This window comes from Pleuronectes platessa, chromosome 20 (assembly GCF_947347685.1).
Source record: "Pleuronectes platessa chromosome 20, fPlePla1.1, whole genome shotgun sequence".
NCBI classification, from domain to species: domain Eukaryota; kingdom Metazoa; phylum Chordata; class Actinopteri; order Pleuronectiformes; family Pleuronectidae; genus Pleuronectes; species Pleuronectes platessa.
In genome coordinates this window covers 6,277,959-6,300,181 of record NC_070645.1, presented here as the reverse complement: position 1 = coordinate 6,300,181, position 22,223 = coordinate 6,277,959, and the positions used below count along the sequence as shown (strand labels likewise).

General features: G+C 40.0%; 1 protein-coding gene across 4 annotated transcripts in view; it reads left to right on the top strand.

Moving 5' to 3' along the window:
• LOC128425802 (partitioning defective 3 homolog) overlaps positions 1 to 22,223 on the top strand; it is a 343,569-nt gene that overhangs the window by 119,521 nt on the left and 201,825 nt on the right. For 3 of the 4 annotated variants that reach the window (XM_053412629.1, XM_053412628.1, XM_053412631.1), the window contains exons 4-5: positions 17,216 to 17,382; positions 21,196 to 21,333. In XM_053412629.1, coding sequence (XP_053268604.1) covers positions 17,216 to 17,382; positions 21,196 to 21,333 — 305 coding nt within the window. The remainder of the gene's footprint in view (positions 1 to 17,215; positions 17,383 to 21,195; positions 21,334 to 22,223) is intronic. The other variant, XM_053412630.1, reaches the window with a different exon arrangement.

Sequence of the window (22,223 nt, the reverse complement as noted above, 5' to 3'; positions counted from 1 at the left end):
CACAACTTCTCAAATTACAAACATTTCAAACATGAAATGTGTGAACTTTAAATATACAGTAATCGTTCTTTCCTCCCTGTCTCTCATTAGTCTGCGGTATTTCATTTACAGCGTTTATGACATGTCAAAAGAGGGTCACACTTGGCCAAGGGCAATGGCTCCTAGTCTTGCCACGATAAGTCCTCAAAGGATTATGGGGTGTTTAGCATCTCTTTGTCTCCAGGCTCTTCATCTCTGTGGACCCGCAAACATCCCCTCGAGTCCTCCACCCATCTCATTAGTCCCTTTGTAAAAAGCCTCCCACCCTGTCTCTCTCTGACACCGATCATTCTCTTCCACGGGGAGGTCAGCTGTGAAGTTTGTCTGCTATGAAGCACACATGAGGGAAGCATTCAGTGGCACGCACAGGCAGCAGCCACATGTGGTAGCACGCACGTGTGTTTTTATAAACTCAATTCTCAAGGTAGACAGGCATTTATCTACACCTGGTGATGCACACGCAGGCAACATGCATTGTTGTGTGTTGTGCAGGTCGTGTGTTCACATTTTGTAGTTGAATGTGTTCGCAAATTACACACACAAACACACACACACACAATAAATAGAATCGTGGACATGCTGCATGGTTCATCATAACAAGTCGTGTGACTGCAGCTATAACAAGTCAATTCATCTCAGTTTTCAAGTAGAGTTCCATCAGTGGCCCTTTTCAGACCTGGTATTAACATCAGATCACAAGTTAAAATTAAGCATTAAAGTATGAAAATGTGTCCTAAATGTGTCTTCTGTGATCAATTGTCTATGTGCAAATAATCACAGGCTTCTTTTCTGTTCCCGAAGACCAATTGATGTTGTTTTTACCTAGTTTGATTACACAGTGTCTTTTTTCGATGTGTGTGTGTGTGAGGGACATGGGCGAGTTAGAGAGAGAGAGAAAACAAGCAGCTGGGGACAACTGTACAATGATGATTTTCCAATTTTAAGAAAAGTATCAGTCATTAGTGATGATTTTGTTTGGAAATGCGCACTACAAAGCGTAAAAAAATGCGTGGCTCATTATGGAACTGTAGCGGTCAGAGGAGGGAAGCTGAGCAGGCGGCCCATATGTGGACCAGGACGCATTTTCATTAATCCTTTTAAAATAATGTAGCTACATGCATCCCAGACCCCGTCCAAATGTGGTGTGACTGATTGTATCTCAGGACACATTTGAATGCATTCATGACCACTTGCCATTATATCCCTCAGGATGGATGTTAATACCAGGTCTGAACAGTCAGTGACAAAGCATTTCCCCAATATTAATTATGTGGGATTGTAATGATCTCATTTCATAGCATTGACAGACAAACACTTTTTCTTTATACTTCAGAATAGAGTTTCACTCACCAAGTAGCACAAAATATAGTCAAATCTATGAACATAAAAAAAGTGAGAACTATGCAATGAATATCTGGGGAAGTCTCATGACTTATGATACAACTGAGAGAGGGAGATATCTCCTTGACCACAGCCACAGTAAGTCTGTCCCCTCTCCTGTTTTTCATCAGATCCACACAGACACATTCCATCCCAAAGCTCTGTGGAAATCCCAGAACACAAACCGACCATATTCCCATCTTCCCAAAAACACAATCATTTTCAGAGTACTTTCTTTGGCTCACAATCACAGCTTGGATGAAAGAACAACATTTGTCCATGCCCTGCTTGATTTATTGTTTTTTCTTATGAAATGGTCTCTGCCAAACATTTGACGTTAGGGGCAAATTAATTTGACAATATGCAGTTACTGCCCTGCAGACTTCCTTTATGCTAGGCTTGCAAAAGTTCAGAAACCACATCTTGGTTAATTGGAATAAAGCTCTAGGTCTGGAATGTTAGCAGATAATGACACACATGCTTTGGCATAGATCTGATAATGATTAATTATTGATATGTGTTTATATGTTCATGATTCTTCAGGAATCAGAGAGAGAAAACATTACTAACTCCCCCACAGCAGCAAAGTCTTTCATAATCATACGTTGTGTGTAAGTCTTTCCTGCATTTTTCCAAACCGGTTGTTTTTCATCATAGCATAATACCATCACATCTGTTTCTAGAATGAGAACACTTTATTGATAACCACAATGGAAGCATCCCTTCATTTCCTACATGGACTTGTCAGAACTCGGTTAGCTACAGGAAAACACCCTGGAGCTGCTTTGGTTTTTAGTGTCTTATTCAAGCAGAGGAGATGCAGATTCACATGTGGGATTGAATTCCTGCCCATTTCCTAAAGCCTGTTGGCCCAAATTGCCTTTGTCATGTGGACTTTGTCAAGTAGCAGAGATCAAACCCACAACTAGCGGACAACGGTATCTCCCTAGTGAGGCCTGAGAACAGTGTTTGGAGCACAGCCCAGTGGTTGAGCATTTGACTGCCTATCAAGTGACCTTCAGTTCCAATCAAGACATGATCCATGGAGACTGGGTTCAAGCTGTACTGCGAGTAAGTTTACACGTGCTGAATAGTCCTTGATTCAAAAACCAGTTGCATTGATCACACTTAATTCTTGCCTAACTAGTTTCCATACTTTTAAACCGATCCCACTTCTGCCATCTAGTCAGCTTTCACGGAAGAGAAAGAAATGGGATAAACCAGTGTTAGGGTTTTATTTTAGAAAAAGCTTTGAGTATCCTGTCAGTAAGTACTTTTACGGATTAAGTAAGTCTTTAGTGACATTTCAAACTGTGAAACTGAAATTTGAAACAGACTTGATTTGTCATGTAATTTTAGAAGTGGTTCAGTTCACTTATTTCCACTCTCTATTCTATAAAGCTAACTAGAAAACAAATTTTGGATAGGGTTAAAGCTCTAACCCTTAAGGTTATGGGACGGTCTGGGTCTGATGCAAAACAGAAAAAAGTTTCACAAGATTTATTAATTAAAACTAATTAAAACTAACAATCTTTTATTCACCTTAATTTAAGTGTGCTTTTTGTCTGAACCTGGTACACAACCAGTATCCCATGTTAAAGCCCTGCACTTCAACTTATGTTTGACATCTCAATGTTAAACAAAAACTTAGTAGTTAATAAATATACAGCATTTTCTAAGAAACTTTTTAACCTCAAACTTTTGGGGCTAAACTTTTGGTATGCCATATTAACCGAGACCAATATGGTCCGATTAATGTTGGGTCAAGTCCAACGGACAAGAACCTTCATGTGTCAAGAATTAAAATAGTTACCAAAGTTCCATCTTAGCGTGACGGCACAATTTAGAGTCAGTCATATGCCGAACCTTCTTAAAAAGGTTTTTTAAGTGGAAGGGTCTGTGTCAAGACACCTGTGAAAGAGGCAACTCTGGTGAAATTCATGCTTTTCAACTCATCCTCCGGACTTCAGTACTTCAAGTGCGGTTGCAATTGCTGAAAAGTTACTGGCATATTTCATCATTCTCTGCACCTTACTGTGAGGTCAAGTTGTGACTAAGCAATGAGCGACTGAAGCGTTTTACCTCAGTTAAGACCTTTCACTTACTCCATTTACAACTGCAAGAAACTCTGGACTTTCCTTGTACTGAAAGAACATCCCCTCTTCCCTGTTCTAGATTGTAAAGTAATCTGTTTTACTCCATAACGCATCCACCTAAATCTGTGTAATCTAGCCTAGTGGTCTATGTTGGCAGCACGAAGTGAGTGAGTGTGGTAATAATATATTGTTGCTTAAGTGTAGGTCATAGCACCTTTAACCTCTTAGCCTCACTGTGACTCTCATATAATTCCCGTCCAGTCACGACTCCCCCACTATCGGAGCATTGATTTCATGAGCTTTTGTCATTATCACTATTATCAGTGAAACTTAGGACATTTCTTCCGACTCACGGCGCCACCCTGTTACCGAATTACACTATGTTGTTATCTTGAAACCATTAGGTTTTCGAAATCTTTCAAATGTCCATGAAAACATTTCGTGCTTTCATAATACTTTGTGACTAATCAGAGTAATGCATATCTAAAACCCAAAGTCGGCACAATACAATACCATCTGTTTCTTAGGATTTAATATTAACTTTTTCTGAAACAGTTCTCATAAAAGTTCTGCAGAGTTGAGTTCTTGGTTTATTTTGCTCTGTGTTGTGGAAAGAGAGCTTCTCTGATATGTTTTGACTTTTTGCATGTAAACTAGTCTGACCTCATACAGGCTGTTGTGTGTATATGTGCATCTGAGCAGAAATAGATCTATGTGTGTGAGAGCTGTTTTAGCTGATTAGCATATGTACTCAGTGGTGAATCCCAGCAGGCAGCTTTTAAACAGAAATGTCTCAGTTCATTCAACAACACATTTAAGCCAGGCCTCACACCATTGCCCATATCACTCCTCCCGCAGCACTCCTCTCATCTCTCCCACCAAATAACTTTCTGTTTTCCCCAATAAATCATCACAGGGTCCAGCAAAAGTTGGGGAGTCTGGTGAAAGTTTGCATTTGTCATCTTCTCTGAAAAGAGCAGCTGGTGTGAGGATGTTTTGGTTCAGAGCCGAGGAAGAAGTTGTTCTTGCAGCTGAAATGTTTGCGATATGGATTTTGTGTACGTGCTGTCTGGAAGCTGCAAATGGAATGAGCTCCATGCTTTAGATGCTGTCTGACTTGCCAGAAACAGAAATTCATTCACTCACTCATCAGCCTCCAGTTTCCGCTCACACATTGACTGTGACAATTAAATTTGTTACTATCTAAACTTGTTTAGAGAAAGAAGAAGCAACACTTTGTTTCATAGAGGGATCCTGAAAAGACACAGCTGACCACAGTGGAAAATGCATTTTAGTAGCTTGTATAGGCTGTAAGTCCATTCAGTAATTTTCACTCTTATTGTTGCTGCTGTTGAGATGTCTCCAAATAACTTCATATACTATCACATATGAATTTCACATGGCATGCATTACACCTGTAATGCAAACAACAATGTACCTGACCATTCTGTAATCCTGCTGCACAAGAAGCATCTCACGTAATCACTGCTATAAAAGGCTGGTTATGGAAGTGATGTCCTAGATATCGATGGCTTCTGTTTTGACCTACATTTCATTGTTGGATTATAAGCATTGATAGTACCATGACAACATTATAAAGGTTACACTTATAATCAGCCCATATCATCACGACAGGTAGAGCGCGCTATAAATGGTAAATGGTCTGTATTTATATAGCACTTTTCTAGTCTTGATGACCACTCAAAGCTCTTTACAGTACATATTGCCATTCACCCCTTCACACACACATTACAGTGCATCTATTAGCAGCACTTTTTTTTCCTGTGATGGGCTATTCAGGGTTCAGCATCTTGCCCAAGGACACTTCGGCATGCAGATGGGGAAGACTGGGATCAAACTGACAAACTTCTTGTTCCTACTGCTCTACCCCTTATTCAGAGCCACCATTAAAATACAGACCATCTACCATATTGTTTTTAAAGATTATATTTACTACATTTTGTATATGTTCTTTGATTAAGGATAATAGACAGCAGCGATCAAAGTGAGGAGAAGACATGCTCTGTTAATTACTCTACTAGATGTGTGTCGTTTGTGAGCCAATGCATTAAAACAGAAGTATAGACAAACATAAAGTCTGAGTGGCTCTTACTTTGTGTTAAAGGTCAAAGTTTGACCCATGTGGTTTTTTAAACCTTTAGTATTATTATTCACAACATTTTCTACATGTACAAATGAAAAATAACAGCTTAGAAAAGTAACCTTTCATTAAAAAAAGCAGCAGGCAAGTTTGTTTTACTTGAACTTATCATTATGTAAACATATCATTAAGTAAATGTTGACTGCACAAGGTAATTGCTAACAAATCATGACATCCTCTGCGTTTAGATTGGTTCTCTACTGGCCTTTCACTTTGCACTTCTGTCTGCCAACAGATACAAAATTAAGCAAAAATAGAAAAAAAGTTGAACATCTGTGTCTCGACAACATGGAACGAGGATAGCGTTCTTCTTTTCCCCGGTAACGTTCAGTAGTTTTCCTCAGGTAGTGGAAATGACTTAAAGTGGAACAACTTCGGAGAAACTGGAAACTTAACTTTTCAAAAGAAAAATAACCTCATTGTCAGAGGAGGCAAAGACGGTGAGGATCAATAGAAATTGTGTTAAAAAAAAGTAAACTCACAAAACGTGGTAGATATTTTTTAACGGTCCGTCGATGTCCTACTTGGATTTGTTCTGGTGGTTCCCAGTTGGCCAGTCTTTCTATGGTGGAGAGAGCTCCGGAACTTGAAGTTTGAGTCGAACATTCAGTTGGTATCATTTCCTTTAGATCTGTGAGTAATGACATTTCCCAACTTATTATTAATACAACTGAGTGTTTTACTCTGCCTTAATCATAGCACTGAGACAAGGGTTTGGAGAGAAGCCAGGCTGATAGTCGTAGCCATGTTGCAATCTGCTCTCTGTGACAGTGGCGCCAACAGTAATATTATAGATGGACTAGAGTTTATGTACTGTGTATGTGTTTACCTTGGGTTAAGGAGGATGATGAATGGTCGGGGCATGTACAGCCTCAGAAATCTTTCCAGAACATACGTGTGAAACATGCGTGAGCATACTGCAGCTCTAAACCACTGGATTTTTTTTTTTTTATAGCTAGTGGACGACATGTTGCCTGCTGTGTTACATTTTTTAATGTTCATATCATATCTTCAGAATTTATTTCTTACTCGAGTGTAAAAGCTTCTTTATATTTAGACTTCAACAGGGCACTGGGGTGACCTTTGGAATCCATATCAATAAAGTTGTTCAGAGTTCAGGGAATTGTTCAGGTTTCATTGCAGTATTTTTACAGACTGCCACCCCTGACGCCGACTAGAGCTATCGCTCACACTGAAGATAGATTTTAGGGGTGAGAATAGCTTTTGGTTGGGAGAGCTCCAGCAGTAGCAGCTTTTTAATAATTTCTGTGCAAGTCAAGATTTGTTTGCCCACCTAAACTGAATCCTAAACTGTGACAAGCACGGTAGCTCTGGCCTTGCTCCAAGCTTCTACGACTCCTGGCTCATGATATTTTCAGAGCAGTGCTTTTAATCATGACTGACTCGGCCACATATCGGGCTGAGTGAGATTTATGGCCCCTTTTTCTCCAGGAGCCCACACCTCTGGACAGGCCATAATAGAGAAACACACAAAATGGTGTTTACACGGAAGGTGCTGCTGTGGACCTGTTTCTGGGCTTGCCGGAGGTTGTTTGGTTTTGCTGATTAGCAACTGTCTGGAGGCCTGGGTGTAGATAAGTGTGGATGGAGTTGGGGAGTTGTGATGGTGCTCCTGGACCTGATCCTATTTTTTTTCAGCCCGTTTCTTTATTTTATTTTTATTTTTGGAGAGTAACAAGATAATTGAATATGTTACTATTGTGATAGAAATGTTACTATTAGGGCAATGATTGATATGAGGAACTACTTTGATGTTTTGAAAGATAACAAATGTTGCCTGAGAAGTCAGGGTTGCACTCAAACTGATGTTATATGACTTCCTCACTGACAGGGTCACCAAACAAAGACTTAACAGCACGGGGGATTTTGTGGTTGTAAACATTGGGAAAGGGATCTTGAAAACAGATGTTACATTACAAGGGTCTGGGAAAGAGTAGGTGACAGGATAGTGGTCACCTATTGCTTAACATGAGAGAGGTTGATCGATAACATTTGTTTTCCTCTATAGGAGGGGCTTGGAGATGTATAAAGTGCTGCTTTTCTTGTATGTCATTGCTCATTGTATGAAATCTATTCCATGGTCTTGTACATTGATGCCCATCTGCAGATGTAGAATAAAACTTCCAGAAAGACATTATAATGACTTGTGCTTGACTATTGAGAAATTCCCATGACACTATTCAAGTAAAAAAGCAGTTAATGGAAAAATAGAGATCTATATGGAAAATACACAACAGTAGGTTTAATCTGAGAACCACTGGATTCAAGGAGAAGAAGGGCTGATCTTGCATAATCATAGCCCCAAATGTTGATGCAGTGTTTACCAGTGTCATTATAAATATCATGTGCAAGTTTGCACTCACTCATATGTGCACACATGCTAACACAAAAACACGGATGCGCACTCTTAAGTTCACTAGTTGTGTTAGTCTCTGGGATCTCAGCCTGAGAAGAGCCTCGACCTAGATGAGTCAAGCTTGATTTTGCGAGTGGACTCCCTCTCCTCCACCGCCACAACCTTACCTAGAGACTGTGACGCACACACACACACGCACACGCACACGCACACGCACACACACACACTCATAATGGTGTTATTGTTGCTTTGCTGGAGGCCTCATCTCTGAGGGCTCGAGGAAGGTTGACATCCTCTCCTCTTTCTCCCCAGTAAATAGTCTGTATTGTCTTTCTGTCAGAAGGAAAGAATCTGTTTCTGCTCCCCTCTATTTCTTGTTCAAAATGAAAACAGGATGGTTCACTCAGAAACCCAGTGGGAATACAGATCTCCCCCGTCTTATTGTTTGACTCACAGACTGTGATAGGACATCATACCAACACCAACATGATTGACATGTGAAGTTGGATATGAAAGATAGGACTGACTCTGAACAGATTACCACTCACTGGGTATACGATGGCTTCTTTATTGGTAAAGTACATAGGAATTACTGCGAATGAATTACTTATTCTTGAACACAGGGTATGAGATCAATTAGATCTTATCACATCTGAGCCAATGACCCTTCAAAAGTCAATTTTGGAGAGATGACCACAGCACTGATTTGCACAGTGGCACATAACTCAGTTTCAATCAACCTTAATAAGAACTGGATATTATTTCCTGCAAAAGCCAAATAGTATTTTTGGCGAGTTTGCCAAATAAGCTGCTGTATGGAGAACTTCACCAGAGAATTTGTGAACAGTCTTAAAAACGGTCATTTGAGCATGAAACAGTTGAAAGGTGAACTGATAAATGACCAACAGTAACATATGAGTTGATGTTATGTTTTTTTTTTTTACTATAAGACACAGAGTTACAGACTTTTCTGTTTCCCCAGAGGGAGAGGCAACATTTTATCATGGCTCACTAATGCAAGTTTATTGATTCAGTTTTTCTATTATGAATATGAAACACCAGAGAAACTAGCAGAGGCTGTTTTAGTCAGAAGCAGCTACAATATGCTTACATCTTAAATTTCTCAGAATTGAATAGGACATGAAAACACGAAAATCAATACATTTTGATGTACTTATGTGCATGTACACAAAGGCTCACATAGTCACACATAGAGCTCTTTACAAACGTACATCCACATTCACACAGGCACACAAAATGTATAGACAGACGGGCAATTAAGCTGAGGAGGGGTTTTGTTTTCATAACGGCTCCTTTGCTTTAAAGTGTTTTTCCATCCATCTATTGGATTTCATCTTCCACTCTGAGAAAAGGTCAACTGTTGATGTTTATTCACAGTTTGTCTCTTTTTTCTCCATCTGACATTACATCAGATTAGAGTTTTCTAAACACTTCTCAGGAGTACTTTAAGTTCTATTCTTGACCCTGTTCAGCCTTCGGTTGATCAGCATCCTATTTATGTCTTCTACATATTTCATCTCTTTCTCCACAGTCCTGGTTCCCACCACTCCAGAACTGTCTTGTTCCCCCAAAAATGGAACGTTTTTTCCCCCCTTTGCATGATTCAGGTCAGGGTGTATTCAGTGGAAATCCCCCCTCGCTGCACACAAGGGACATCAATATGTAGTCGTGGTTGGAGAGAGACTTAAAATGGCTCAGTGCCATAATTTATTCAGACATTGAACTGGCCCCGGCTTGAAGAATTCAAAGTAGCCCAGGAAAAATAGCTTTTAGACGTTTCATGAAGCCATGGTCGCATGGCATTTATATTTAAATCAGTTCGATGTGAAAGCAAAGACTCAGAGTATGACAGGGCCGGAGGGCCACAAGAGAAAAAACCCACTAGACTGAATTCACCACTGGTTGGCTGATAATGCGTATTTGCTTTCTCTATGCACTCTTTTATGTTAAAATGTTGGTGGTGAAAACCTGATCTAATTTATTCCATCACCTTTAGCCCACACTTAACAGTTCCCCATGTGGAGGCGTTATAGCATGTTATATTTTGTAATGTTCAGTGCGCTGCATATGTTCCCTTGTAATCGTGTAAATGCACCTACACTTCCAAAAGCCGACCCCTCATTTTCTGATTAAAGGGTGAATCCGCACATCGGAAAATAAATGGCTGTTTTATTGCTCCTCATAGGTCAAACTCTCTAGCATGTTCTTCTGGTGTCACCCTAATCAGTGGTGTCAGAGATGGTGCATTTCATTTGACAGCTGACCACAAGCCTCTCGAGCAACATCATTCTTGACTGTTTCAATCCACAAAACTGCAGCTTTGAGTTATTTGCAATATCATACAAGAACACGCATCAGCTTGTTCAGGTGAAGCAAATGGTGTTCCAGTGAAGAAAAATAAAGTTGAGACAACCCTGACTCTGACTTATTGAAATGTTTTTGTGCGGTTCAAGTAATTTCTTCTTCTGCTGTGGATTTGTCCTTGTATTATTGTTGAACGTCAGTACAAAAATAGAAATACACTCTTTCTGGAATAGTTAGAGTTTGACAACAAAAAGCCAATAGTTACCTTTTTCACTTGACTCCTTACACAAACCTTTTCTGCTCAACTTCTTATTAGCTCTTCTGAGTATATAAGATCATATCAAATTTGAAACTAGTTTCTTGTTTTGTGTTTTTGAAACCCTATATGGTAATTAAGTCACTGGTAGAATATGAATACACTTACACGAACACACGCACTGATACAAAGTCTATCCTTAGCCTGTCCTCTCTATAGTCTTATCAGTATGCTGAAGCAGAAGCTCCATTACCTTGAGTTGGCAGCCAGTCAGGACGGAGGGCCCCTCCCCTCTCTCCAGGTATACTAAGGACCCTCTTTCTGTACTGTGCCATTTCAGTGATTGGAAACTTCCACAGCTAATACATTAGAGCTGACCCCCATGTCTTTCAGCACTAAGTTGGAAGGTTTTTTTTTTGCTTTATTACTAGAGCCACTTGAGGAAAATGTGGGGAGCTAGAGTGAGGTGGATATAACTGTACAGGTTGTTTTTTTTGTATGACCAACTTGAGTGATGATTATAATGAAAGTATGTGTAGTTTATATATATTTTTTAATACTGTGCAACCTGCAGAAAATGCTGGTACCACATCATCCAACTGGGATAGGACTGAAGAGGATCATCATCAGGCAGTTAAACATGAGTGATGAGCATGTCACATGACACAAGCTGACAGGGTGAATGTTCTTTTTAATATTCAATTCAATTACATTTTACTTGTATAGCCCCGAATCATAACATACATTATCTCAAAGGACTTTTTATATTAAAGTTGTGACCTTAAAATAATAGAGAGGAACAAATGTATCATTAACTTGAGGAAACCTCCATCAGAACCAGACTTAATGTGAGCGGTCATCTGCCTCGACCGGTTGAACAACTAAATCTACACTCGGGACACTCGATCAACAAGGAGGCATCAAGTGGACCTCAGAGAAACAATGGTCCCATCTCATGAAAAAAAAATCCTGTAAACGGTAAATTAAATGTTATGGTCGAGCACTTGGTGTGAGGCAGGCATTGTTTAAAGAACAGACTTGATGCTATATGATAGTTACCTCCCCTCAGCCAATAACATTAATTCTCCCCATCGCTGATTAGACTGGACTATTATTAGTATTTGATTTGGAGTTTCAAATTGGAGAGTTGGATAGGGTCTAGTTTTTTGCCTAAATGAGTGCCTGAATCATGGAAAATGGTTTGTGCATATGTTCCATTTCAAATCTGTAACACTTAGAATGGGTGTTTCACCATTTGGCCACTGCATGCGATTGCTAGACCAGTCGTTGTTTAAACATTTGCTGACTGGTATGGGACACATCTAGTTCAGCTTCATTGGTTGTAATTGGATTTTTCAGAACGAGAACTGAAGACATGTTTGGATTTGCACTCAAATGTCCTCACCTTCACATTAGTGAGTCCACTAAACTCATCTACAGCTGCTACAAATTCTCAACAACTCCCTAACTGGCTTTATTTTCATTATTGGCTGATAGCAGTGCTTTTTGCATGTTGTTGGCCACGACATTGACTCAAAGTTTGTTCCTTCCTCATGTACATCAAACTCTTTGCAGATCCTTAAGCCATTGAAACAACAAAAAACCACAGCTGTGCCAATCCAATTGATCAATTTGAGTAACCCTACACCAGTTAGAAAGATTCTGCAATCTAATATTAACTAAATGACTTTAATATTGACTTTCCTGCTGTGTGTAAATGGCCCTGCTTTTCTCCCCAATGATTTACACGCTCATATATTTCTCCTCCAAACAAGGTGAATGTGAAAGATAAATAAAGGACGGACCAATACGAGGTAATAGCCCCCAGAGAGTCTGACCTTTCCCTGTGGTGAATTGTAGTGTGTGTACATCTCTATGACCCTGCGCCCTGGCCATAATCCCTCACTACGGGGGCTGGATTAGGGCCTCGTCTTATTAGCCACCACCCTCCCGCCGCCCCTCTAGTGGTCTCGCTCTCGCTTCAGCCTGGATCGATGGCTGGCTCGGTCTGAAGTGGCAGCTCCGGTTATTAAACGTGGGACCAAGCAAACCCTTTGGACTGCTGGGGTAATCCCTTCACAAATTAAGTCGATGAAAATTGGTCAGGGAGAATGGAGAGTGGAGAGAATCTTCATATTGTGACCTTCAATAGAAAACACACAAACAAGCAGACAATAGGTAACAGCTCTCTTATTTATCACATGTTAATCTGTAAGCATTATTCCCCCTATAGAGTAGCATTTTATTAAAAAGAGGACCTCTCTGAATTAAATCTTGTCAATGTTTGGATACCAGGTGCATCGTCAAACAGCCAGACATAATAAATTGATGTGTAAGCATCGATCCAAAAATGCTTAGGACACATTTTCTCCCTCACATAGAGTAAATCTTGCATAAATCTACTTACCTTAATCTGTGAGGTTTTGTAATTTTGAAGGAAATGCATAATCAGCAAACATGAGATTATTCGATGAGATTGTCAGACAGGGTTGCCTAATCTAGTTTTGTAAATTTAACATAAAAATAATGTCCTCTAAATTCAGACTCTCCTGACTTGTGTTATCTACAGTATTTGTATTACATTAACTCAGTTTGTGTGTATTTTTGGTAAGAAGGATTGACATTTAAAACAAACAAATACTGACGGACATGTTGCTTTGTTACATCTGGAAGCAATCATGTTGCATAAAGTAATATAGATGCTGTGATGGGTTCCATAGACCCAGATCGATGTCCAGTAAGAGCTGAGCTTTGAGATATTCTGGGAACAAGTGTAACAAGTGTCCCTATGCACACAGAAGCACACACATAACAACAAAGCTGCATTAAGCCATAGTATATTATTATATAACATCAAAGTCAATCATAAGGAGGCTCACTGAATTGGAAAAAGTCCAGATGACGCAGTGATTCAAATTTGTCTTTGAGCTCTTTTCCATTCAGTTTCTTTGTTTTGTCTCTCAATGTTTCTTTGAGGATATAATTCAGTCTGTTCCTTGCTGTGTTTGTGTGTGTGTCATGTCTCAAGCTGTCATGTAGGATAATACCCGACATTAATTACCCCCGCTGTCTGAGGTAAACGTCACTAGAGGCCTGAACTAGATGTGAACCAGCCGTTACTGAGAGCGGGCAAAGTCTATTAAATGCCATTATTGAATCTTCAACCCAATTTAAGAGTGAACGCACAACCACTGGTCGCCTGGATTCTAGCTGGGGTTTCTTTACTCAATTCCCAGCCTCCTTTGAGTAAGTCTACTGACAATGGTCCAAACAAATGAAACACATTTGTAACAGAGGAATACAGGGTATATTTAAAGCTTCTGGTGTGCTACTCGTGCAGAGAGGGTTCAGTCAAACTTTATCTGGAGTTAATTTGGGGAAGCTTTACAAGCTACCTATTACTACACAAGAACGGACCCCGCAGCAATGTTTCCCTAACAAGAAATACAAACATATTGACTCAGGTTACTTATGAAATTTATATTTGAATCTTCTGTTTTAACTTTGTAAAAAAACAAAACAAGAAGGTGTTCATGCTTTAGAAAAGAGACTGAAACATTTTTAAATACAGTTGGCAAAAATACGTTTTTTATAAAATACAGTTTAAATGTAATTGCAGGCAATACAAGGCAATCATTCTGTATTTTCAAAGGTGATTTCATCGCCATGACACTATCTTTAAATGTAGTGAATGCAATTCATCCAGCGTCCAGAGGCCATTAGTGTAACATCCTGTGATTCCTTAGTGTAATGTGACAGCAGATACACCGTGGATTGTTTTTCTTTGCAGAGTCCTGTCACAAGTCAATATTAGATGAGATTGTAAAAATTATCTCCTAGATAAAAACAACAAATCCTTCTTACTATTATGTTGTGAACATGCTGAAGACAGAAATGTTCTATGCCAATGAAGTAAAATATAAACAAGGAATAGGTAGAGGTGTTTACCTTGAACACTTAAGATTTGGAAATGATGCTTTCGGTTATATCAATGTTGAATGTTCATAGACAGCAGACTTTTTGGCATGTGATAGCATGTAATTGATAAAATGGCCGCATTCAATTAAGGTGAGCTAGTGCCAAACTCCTGGTGTTGTGCACGGCCACTCACTGGTATGGGTCAAAGAGCATCTAATGGAACGGAGCCATTGTTAACAAATGAGTTTCACCTGGCCTTCTGTGACAGGTTGCAGTCAAAATGACCAGGATGCTCTTAGTCTTTGCTCAGGAAGGTTCCTAGCTGAGTGAAGTGACCAGGAAGTATTTATGTGGCAGGATGATAAGAAGAGGTCAGATTCTCCACATTCTAACGAAAAGTGCTCCAGTGTTTACTTTCTTATCTGCTTTAGCACAATGGACCATCCTTTGTTTACTATGTACTTATTTCAGAAACCTCTGTCTGTCCATCTGTCTGTGTGGCATCTTATCACCTTCACACTTGATGTGTAATTTTAAGGGCCCAAGAAATTGCAGTGTTGAATTTGGTGCAATGTGGACACACAATACATTAAATATTAATAAACGTTGAATAAACAGACGACCAGGGGTGACATATTTATATAAGTGACATTGTTTATCACCTAACTTTGATAAACAGGTGATTAGGTTCAGCAGCGGTGGCACAGCGTCAGGGATCTGTGCTGGATCTTGCAGCCAGTGTTTTCTTGCCATGGCTTAAAAGTTGCAGGTCACTTTCCAGTTTCAGGAAGACAGTTTTACCACTTGCCAAGAAAACAACCCCATTCCAATCAGACATGTTTAGAGATGACGCTGCACTAGTGAAAGGATGGCAATGATATCATCCCACAATTTATTGCAGCAGCAGCATTGATGGAGTCATGTCATAACATCCACTGTTAAAGCAGTCAGATTTCCTCGGCACAGCAGTTGTGCCTTTGAATTTATAAGGACTGCAGTCCTTATAAATTCTCTTTCACATCTTTCCTCGACCGCAACATTTATCATCAAGGTCAAGGAAAAGTTATAGGACCTTTTAGTCTTGGATTTTCTACCACAGCTCCTGCCTCCACCTCCTTACGATTCATCTCACATCTGTATATGACACGATATTTTCTGCATGGTCACCTTATATTGACATTGGTTGAAAATGTACAGGTTATGAGTGGGTTTGGAACCAGAGTGACTCTCAATGGGTAATAGTTAAGAAAGCCTCAATTCCCACATGGATTTGCAACCTTAAAGTAAAGGGTTAGAGTCCTGACCGCTGAATTATCTGCTAGGAGAGAATAAAACAGTCAGAGTGGGAGTGAGATAAGTTGAAGGAAAATATTAATGGAGAGACGGAGGAGGAAGGTTTCTGGAAGTATTTGTTTGACAATAACATAAAAAGAGGGTGTGATTCTTCTGACTGCAATATACAGGTACTGACAAACATGTGTTAATCTCACCTTTATATTTAGAATTCAGTCACATAATTATACAATCTACGTCCCCAGCTACTCTGCAGGCGGTCTTAAGAAACACTTACAGTTGCATTCAGAACTGCACAGTCTTGTCACAGCATTAAATACGCATGAGTTGCAGCACGGTGTAAGCCATGATTAAAATGCGTCGCTTCCTCCACTAAGACTTGTCTCTGGTGTATCAGATGGAAGCTTAGCACCGGCATATGCTCACTGCAATGATCCGCCGATGGATGACAGGTGGTTATCCAACTATTTGCATAATTACGGGTGCAAACGCGCAGACTGCGAGAATGTCATAAACAAATCCATATGGCCTTTTGGGAAAATCAAGATGATTCAAACCACGGCTCACAGATATACTCTACTCACCGTCTTCCCTGTGTAACAGGCATCAGCAGGATTTCTCGCTGAATGTTTTAACTGAGTGTGAAGTGAGGAGCAACTTCATTCCCTCTACTTGTTTTGGCAGCTCTGATCAAATGTGGGAACTTTATACCGGGTTGCAGTTGTCGATTGGTTAGTGCGGCAGCTGTAATACGGTCCGGTGTTTCCTGTGCAGTTTTCTTCTAGTGGTTTGATTGCTGGGGTAATTTTGAGACTCGGTTTCAATCCCTGGAAACTGTCCAGTATCAGCTTCAGTTGCTAGTGCGGTATTTGTAAATGACCCTTATCTTGAGAGTCATTCCTGACTCGTATGTGGAATTTTCGCCCCAATTATGATTATTTTTAGAGTAGCCATGCTGGGCAAAGGCTTAGATGATCATTCACACATATGTTTCATAGCGTTCTGGGTAATTTTCCAGCTAAAACTGAATTGACAGTGTATTTCTTTCACTATAGCAGGACTCATGCCAAGCCTAACCTTCATAGTTGAGTTGTAGTGTTTCCTTTTGGGCTCAGTAGGGTTTTTATAAACACAAAGTTCTTATAATCACCACTTCCCATGTCTCAGCTGGACTGTTGGGGCTTGTGGCCAGAAAGAGCAGAAAAGTGTAACTGTTGGAACACTGACTTGGAAAGTGATCCGGTCTGTAAGAGGATAAAGCAATAAGTGGTTTGTTGTTGCTGTAACTCTTTTTTTCTCTTTCTACTTATTTCCCCTCCTTCATATTATTTTCTTCCCACCCTCCTCATGCTCTGCTTTCCCCTCCACAGACATGCCCCTCCACGTCCGTCCCAGCAGCGATCCATCCCTGACCGCTGAGGTCGGTCCAGACGAACCGTCCAGAAAGAACCCAAGTCGCTGGTCCACAACTGCTGGCTTCCAAAAGCACAACCACAGACCAAACACAAGCACTGGCACTGGCAGTCTGGAACGAAAGGTAACATAATACATATAACTTATCATATAAATCTGCTCAGGGTCGTCACCTTGACTTTTGACTGCTATTTAGATAAATACTCCAAAGCTACTACATAGTGTGAAGTTTGTTATAAAGGTGTCAATTTAGAGGCAATTAAAACTCAACAAAGCACAAACATAACTTTGCATTTTGGATCCAGCAGCATATACTGATTCTCTTGTATCTTACCTTGAAGCTATTTTTCACATTGCTGCAGATAAACTGCAGCAACGTCAATTATAATGTCAGAGATAGTGTTCTCTGAAATATTCTAACCTCCAGCAACCACCTTTTTTTTACTTCCTCACTTAGCTTTCTTCTCTCATTTTCACTCCCACTCTCCTCTGCACCCCGAATCAAAGAAATAACCATGGCATATGAAACCTGTGCTGCCCTGCTCACATATATCCAGCAGTGGCATAGATAGTCCTTATCTGAAACTAGTTCATTCTGATAACGCCCTTTCTTGTCTTCCAAAAAGACGAGCACAGATTGTTAAACACTTTTCGTTTGTTAGAAATTCACCTTTTCTGCGGCTTTAAGCCTCTGATTATGAATCCTAAAAAAGTGGAGCTCAGGTTTTTCCTCCCCGCGGCTTCCAAAAAAGAAGGGAAGCCAATTAACTTCTAAAATGTCCGACCCATGTGGTGCTGATAGACCTGTACTTCTTGCAAAGAAAGAGATATGTTCCTGATGAAACAGGGAGGTTAAAAAGAGAGAGATGATTGAGTGCTGAGAACGTGACATAGCAACCCTCCATGTGATTAGTTTGTCTGAGAGCGTTGCCTGATAATCCTATTTAAAGACACTTTAGTTTTCAGAGCCACGACAATGTAACAGCACACTGCTGTGGGGGCGGAGAAGAAAGTTTGGGCTGAAATGGTTGTCAGACCTTTTCATTTCCTCAGAGAAGCTTTCATCTTGGTCCATGTCAACTGAGCAAATATGTAAGAATGTTTGTGCCTGAAAGATAAGGATAAATGTAAAAGCAGAAGACCACGAGTGTCAATTAATGCTCTTTCGGACTGTTTAATGCAGTTAGGCCCTTTTTCGCTGCCCTGTGGCTTCCACTCCGCAAAATATTAATATCTGACTGCTCTGCAATGAGGGATAAGCAGCGTTTGGGGTTTTAGATTTTACACAACAGGGATTCAACAACTACAAACAAATAATATCATATTATCATATTACAGCTGCAACTGTGACATGGCACTACAAATTACATAAAAACATTTGTATTCCCTTTTCTTTACTGGATTACTCAAAAAGACAACTTAGAACATCCTTTGTTATTAAAGCAGGGCCAGATCAAGGGGTGGGGCAAGGGAGGCAATGGCCCAAGCTGAAATGTTATTTGCTGCTGAACAGCTCCTGTCTTGCCAATCAACATTTTCATAAATGAACTAGTCACAATACTAAATATAACAATGTATTGAGCATGTTTATTTTCTAGGCTTGTCTGAAGTCCACATTGTCCAAATTTTGTTATATATTCAATGATGTTTGGCTTTGCTCAAAGCTATAGAGCTAACAGTAAACAAGACTTTTTTATTATGGACATTTGACAAATAATCAGCCCCTCTGTGTAGAAATATGGCCCCTTTATGGCTCCTGATTTAAAGAAAATACAGATCCACCAGTGTAGTAAAGTTAAAATGTGATTGACAACATAATTTCTCATATATTTATGACTAAAATAATATTTCTAGATATGTTTTTCTCAAAGAGTTTGACAGGGCCTGACTGAAGGTAATGTTCTCGTATCCTATTAGGTTCTTGACTCCTATCTGAGGCAGGTGATCAGTTATCTGAATTAAATCAATTTCAGTCATCTTCCTGTCACTGGCGACCGGTATGAAAAGTAATGAGCTAACACCGGGAGCCTGTCATTTTTATTGTACAAATTCTGACAGGGCTATTAGATTTTTTTTCAATAAAAACTGAGTCCTTGTAATCCTCAGTATCTCTTTTTCAACTGTCACGTATTTGCCACGGGTCCAGGATAAACTCTATTTTCATGTAATCAGCAACAGATGTTGAAGGTATTGCATTGACTGTGATATATTTATGTCTTGGCGCTCCCATTGTTTTTAAAGGGACCATACATCAGTGATAAGCGCTGCCAAATGGATACAAGCCATATACTCACCATACACAGACTCTCTCTGTTGTCTGGTATCATTTCACACTACAGCCATGATCAATTTAATTCGGTTACGGCTGAGTCAGGTTCAGTTCTGCTAAATCTCCACAATATAGGCAAGTGGGAATCCTCAGTCATCAGGTAGCACTGTAAACTCATCACGTCTCCAGATGACTTTACAATACCTCATAGTCTGAGTTCTCCAGGCTTAGCAGTAACTAAAGGGATTAGCCAGTGGATATGAACTTGTTGATTTACTGTTACTTCTCTGCTATCTGGGTTTCTCCGCATTTTATGGTCTGATGTGTAATAAAAGTTTGTGGAGAGAGGTCCTTGGTCGCAGCCTGTTGTGCGGTGGGGGACCGAGGCCATGATGGCTATCAGGGGCTGTCTCAGTTGAGCCCACATGTCCGGGTGAGTTTTACAGTCCTGTCTGCAGTGCTTCCTCAGGCCCCGTCATGCCAAATTCAACCGCACTAAAACACACATGGCTTATTACAGCATGCAAGGGATAGTGATCTGTCTCCTTTTCTTTCACTCTCTGTTTTTGGATGGTACAATGGAGTATTAGGGCTATGTTGAAGAAAAGAAAACTCTGACATTACAAGAATTAAGTCGTAATATCACAAGAATAATGTCGTAATTGAAAAAGAAAGTTCTAATATACAATAGTTAATTCTTAGTTAACGGGAAACATAAAATTACGAGAATAAAGTTGTGATTTGGCAAGAATAAAGTCATAATTTTACAACAATAAAGAAAAATAGTACATTTTGGGAATAACATCAAAGAGAACACACGGGCGCCTAAGTTTCACCGCTATCTGGATTCACAATTTTGAACCATCTCTTTGTGAAACTATGAAACCCCTTTGAGTAAAGTGTAGATATAACCAATATAAAATTCAAAAAATATAAACTCCGGTCTGTCCCAGTCTTTAGCTTCCTTTCATAACTCATCGAACATTAAATGATTCTTATTCTTTGTTTGTCTTGTTTAATGTCTCTGCTGTGATTTTAAGTATTCATTTGTTTTTATTTATATACATCTTTAGCCACCTTGACCTTTAATCACCGGGATTTCAAAGCCAAGGCCATCGGGCCTGGAGTGTAATCGAGACTACTTGTGTGTGTTTTTGTGCTTATGGCCATTATAATAAGTCAGCTGGTGTTTGACACAACCTTGGCTGGAGCCTTTCAGAAGGTGCTTTTTGTGTAATGTAAGAGCTCATCTGTATCTGTCTCATTATAAAAGGCCTCTTATTAGAGGCTCAGGTTTAGCTGTGGGGAGGGTTGAGGGGTGAGGGTTGAGGGTGAAATGGAGTGAGCCTTGTATTAACAACGCAGTATCGGTGTGTGGCACCGCTCCAAGACAAACTAACCAACATCCACCACATAGCGTCTGTCACGTAGCTGCGATAGACAGCGCTAATCCAAAAAACTGTCAGGCCAAAAATACAGAGGATGGATCAGTCTTTGAAATTGCTGATAAAGGATTTTTTATAAAAGGCGATTATGCACTTAGTCATTTCTTTGTTGCAGCAGTGGTATGATCCATGTAAGTGTGAGTCAATCTTCTTCTGACAACAGTTTCTGTGTCATACTCAAACAGTGATGTTAATCTCTCCAACACCTCCTGTTCCTCCGCAGGGCAGAGGAGCCCATGCCTATCGTAGTCTTCCACGGGATGCGAGTGGCTGGTCCACTCAGTTCCAGAGAGAGATGACTAGATCCTCCCTGAGCGCCAACCATCCAATGGTCGATCAGTGGCTAGACAGACAGGACCAGGTAAAGTTCTATTACATCTAATTTCACAGTGCCTAATAACAACATATATTATCTTGGTATTATCCCACTAAGACCTAAGGCACAAAGGAGTAATTCCCTTTAAAACCTAAGAATTGTGTGAAAACAACCATCTAAAACCAAGGGTTTTCTGAGGAGGACTGACAGCATTGCCAGCATTTATAAAATGTGCATGTCTTGGGGCCTCTGAAACAGATAGGACATGAACTAAAAACACTCATAAGCTTAAACCAACAAAGCCGGAAAATTTGCCTAGATCCCCCCCATTCTTCGTCCTCCTCAAGCAGCTAATGGGTTAAATATGTAAAAAGGTGCAAATATTTTTGTCTACCTGCCACAGCAGTCCATAGCTTCATGCTCTCTAGCATAGCAACTACTCCTGTGACTTCTACACAGAGATAGAACAGAGCACTGCTACTTAATCATTTGTCAGTGTTGGAAGATTTACTGGTTTTGGTCTTTGGAGAAAAAAGTTGGATCTGTGAATTCCCTTGGAGAGGAACCAAGTCAGACGGTTATTATTATATGGATACAAGAATAATTATCATAGCCAGTCAGCAGCCATGTTCCTTTTAAGAAATATCTTACTGAGTGCCAACAACATTTAACATATGCCCTAAGGCAGCATGAGTAGACTTGTCTTGCACCTGTATTTATACCATCAATCTGCAGATTATCTATTTCTGTATGTTTCATACCGTCCTGCATTGTGTCATATTGTATCATATCCTATTATAGTGTCACAACAAGGTAACCACAGTAGAGACAGATGACAGAGCAGTGATTACAGCGACACTCACTCCTCACTGCCTAAGCCAACAAGAAACTAAAACACTGACTGATACCAGATTTCATGCTACAAGTGTAATTCA